The sequence below is a fragment of the Sinocyclocheilus rhinocerous genome, unplaced genomic scaffold (assembly GCF_001515625.1).
Source record: "Sinocyclocheilus rhinocerous isolate Xijiao unplaced genomic scaffold, SAMN03320098_v1.1 scaffold2352, whole genome shotgun sequence".
Lineage (NCBI taxonomy): Eukaryota > Metazoa > Chordata > Actinopteri > Cypriniformes > Cyprinidae > Sinocyclocheilus > Sinocyclocheilus rhinocerous.
Window position 1 is genome coordinate 125,441 of NW_015662593.1, and position 3,787 is coordinate 129,227.

At 33.8% G+C, this 3,787-nt stretch overlaps 1 protein-coding gene across 1 annotated transcript in view; it reads left to right on the forward strand.

Moving 5' to 3' along the window:
* The window catches only part of LOC107728183 (ADP-ribosylation factor-binding protein GGA3-like), a 15,375-nt gene extending 13,015 nt beyond the window's left edge, over positions 1-2,360 (forward strand). The window contains 1 exon segment of the mRNA XM_016538280.1: positions 1,229-2,360. Coding sequence (XP_016393766.1) covers positions 1,229-1,339 — 111 coding nt within the window. The 3' untranslated portion in view covers positions 1,340-2,360.
* The last annotated feature ends 1,427 nt before the right edge of the window (positions 2,361-3,787 follow it).

Genomic DNA, 3,787 nt, shown 5'->3' on the forward strand with positions numbered 1-3,787 from the left:
CTAAACAAAGAGCAGAAGGGCTTATTGAAAAATGCAAATTCATTCTCTGCCAGCAGGTGGCACATTTCGCCAGGAATATAGCCGCTTCCCTGGTAACTTCAGTAAACAAAGCAGTGCAGCACCTGACTTTGAAACTTGCAGCTCATATTTAATCAATTAAATAGCCTTTTAAAGTGTAAGCTATATCTCATTATACATGTAAATATACATTTAAATTTATATGTATATTTAGTTTTTTTTTCACTGGAGCACCACCTGAGTCTTCTCCTCCCATTTCTACCAGTGATCCTTGTTTCCTTGACGTGGTACTACCTGCGCACATATCAGCATCACTGGGCTGTAGGTTGCCAAGTTGAGGGGACAAATGGGTTGAAATTGGTATGCGTCGATCGTGTGAGAAAGATATGTTTCATACAAGATCTGGCAACTGGACAACCTTGGAATTTGTTGTCGTGATTATTCATATAATGAGGTTTGGCCCATACAAATTACGTTTTACCGGAAGCGAACGTAGCAAACATAATAAATACGTCCAGTGGGATTTTTTTTTAATAGAAAGATTAAAAATACGGGAGAATTACGGGAAAATATTTAAACGGGATGATAGCGGGATAGAATGGTAAAATACGGGAGAATCCCGGGAAAAACGGGAGGGTTGACAGGTATGTGTCTGTTGCCTACTGTAGAAGTAAAAATGGGTCATTTTCAAAAAATATTGCCTTTCTGATATAGCAAGGTTCAGTTTTAATCATAATAAACAATTTGACTTGTGTCCCTTTGTCCAAATGTTAAGTAAAATAAAATAAGTGTTCTAACACTTATTATATTCTCACTATACAAGGTTCCAGACTGCGACGAAATTGCCGTTTGCTGTTTCTCATATGCAACAGAAATGGCAGCATGAATTTCCGTTAATAATTTATATTATTATATTGTTTTCTCTTTTGCAAACTTGTTAGACCTTACACTAACCTAAGAAAACAAAATAAATCAATAAATGAGGACAAGGGTTTTGTGTAAAACAAAATAGGGTTAAGGGAAATGCTTGTCACCATATTTTGAGAATGACTAAATTGCTAAACTCAGCAATATTTGGCACGAGTTAGATGAACTTTTGCTAGTGTTATATATCAAGCAATTGCTTGTGTGCTTACATGATACAATTTATATGATAAACTAAATGATTGTTAAATACGTAATGTTAAAAATTTATTTAATTTTTTTTCAGGAGAAAGTGAGAATGAGGTACAAGTTGACATTCATCCTTGGAGATCGACAGGTCACAGAGTCTGGAGAGATAGACAAGTTCCCTCCAGTGGAAAGATGGGGTCATTTATAGCTGTGTAAGTGTTAATACTCATGAAGACAAATAAAAAAAACACTGTGTACGTGCATGGATGAGCCGTCAGCAGTGTCACAAAGAGATTTTATGTCCAGGACTTTACCTTTGACACGCTGGGTGATAAACCCAATCTCTGAGTAATCCCACAAATGTCTTGATGTATTGGTCTTGGTCATTAGGTGCTGTCGTTATTAATATAAATATGTTGCCTATGAGTGTTTGAGTCATAATTTAATTGTTAGCCACCACTAAACTATTCAACTCATACCTCACCCTGAATGCAGTGGAGGGTTAATGTGATAGCACTGGACATGTTACATCTTTTCTTTCAATCCGTTTTCCCTTGATGTGATGCATCAGTTGTGTTTTTGTGCTTTGTGAATTCTATGGATGTATTTCATTACTATTTATCAGATTTGTGGTGTTTGACATGGCTGGCCTCAATGGTTTAAAGCCAAATTTAATTTGGTTTACATCAGATAACATTAAGTCACACAAAATGGTGCAACGCATACTTTGAATTCTGTGTTTTTGGATGTATGCAAAGTATCGGTTTCACTTTATTTCCTTTTTTACACATCTGGAAGGAATCACTTATATACAGTGTTTTTCTGATTTCTGTCTTTTTGTATATAATTGGACAGGAAGTTGTTTTGATGTTTTAAAAAGACAAACTTTACATTTTGGGGTTATTGAAGATGCCATTATTTATATTATAAACTTTGACTGTTAAAAGTTGTGTTTGCAGTGTGGTCTTATGGAAGGAATGAAAGCCTTTTCCCCCTTCTCTTTAATTTTTTTTAAATGGCTTTTTTTTTTTTACGGCAGGTTGGATGTGTCTAGTAGTGTATTTTACTGAATGATTGTGTGTGTGTGTGTGTGTGAGAGAGAGAGAGATGGGAAAAAAATCATATAAATAAAACTGACTTTCTGAATTATTTCTGAGAAGAGCTTCTTAAATCTTCCGATGATGCTGTTCTTTTTAGATTTTAAAGGAAAATCTTCAATTGAATGCAATGTATACTGTTTTAAAGACAAATAAATATGTTTTGAACAATTCTATGATTTTGACAGTGGTATAATGTGTCTGCTGTTTTTTTTTAGTTTTGCCCAAATTACGCACACTCAACTTAGCTGCTAAAATGCAGCTGGTGACATTCCTCCCTAATTTTGTCTGTCTATAAAGGTTTTTTTTTATTATTTATTTTTTTTATTCAAGGAGCAATAACACACAATAAAACAACATTAAAATAAGAAAAGTAAAAGATAGAAGGACAAATTACAACAAAAAAAAAATTGCCAGGGGGAGGAAAGTATAAAACTTCAAAACAAAAATACAAGATATACATACATACATACACTTGTACGTATATATAAAATAAAATCAATATATTGTAAAGTTCACAAACTTTCAAAGTTCTTACAGCTTTCTTATTCACAGAGTCTCTGATACTGTCAATATATATAAATATTTCAGTCAACAAAACCATAAAATTGGGTTTTTTATTGGTAAATTTGCACTTATGAATGTGAAATTTGGTCAATAGAATAAGTAAATTAATTAAGTAAAAGTACAGTTCCTCTTGGTCAGGATAGTCAGTAAAGCCAAAGAGTACATTTTCCCATAGGAGTGAAGAAGGTCTTAAACTCTGAATATTTTCGCTAATAAATTTTTGGACCTTACACCATAGTGTAACCGAGTATGTACAGTACCAAAATAAGTGCAAGGCAGTTTCCTCATACTCATTACAAAAAATACAATTTACATTTATTCCTTTTTTAAATTTTTGTAAATAATGATTTGCTGGATAAAATCTATGAATAAGCTTATAAGAAACTTCTTTAATCTTATTTCTAAGATGATATTTCTGTGGTAACAACCACACTTTTCTCCAGCAAATAAATTTTCCGTTCAATAAAGAGACCCAATGAGACAAAACATAAGGTACAGTAACAAGTCTGTCTATAAAGGTAACAGCAGGGAGGATAAGGGACAGTAATGGGACTCCGGAAATGGACCCTTTTAAATGTCGTCACGTCCGGTGGCATTACGCGCGTATCGTCTGTTTGAGACTAGTGATGCAAAGTCCGATTCATTTCCGCGAACCGGTTCTTTTTAGCAGCATCATATGACCCCTTTAAGTTAATGGTGTTTGTGGTCACAGTTTCATTCGCGGATCCTCATGATGACCAATATTGATAAGCCTACAACCTGGATAAGATTCCTAAAAGTTTCGCACCTACAGCACACATTACAGACATTGATGCAAAAATGCGGATATGTTCTACATGTCTACAGTATAAAGAATGAATAAACCAGTCTCATAAACTCCTTGATTTCGCTTAAGCAACTTTAAATATAATATGCATGCACAATAAACTATTGTAAAATGTATTTACATCACTCGACAGAAAGGTTTTTGCAGGTTTTAATAAAATGTAAAT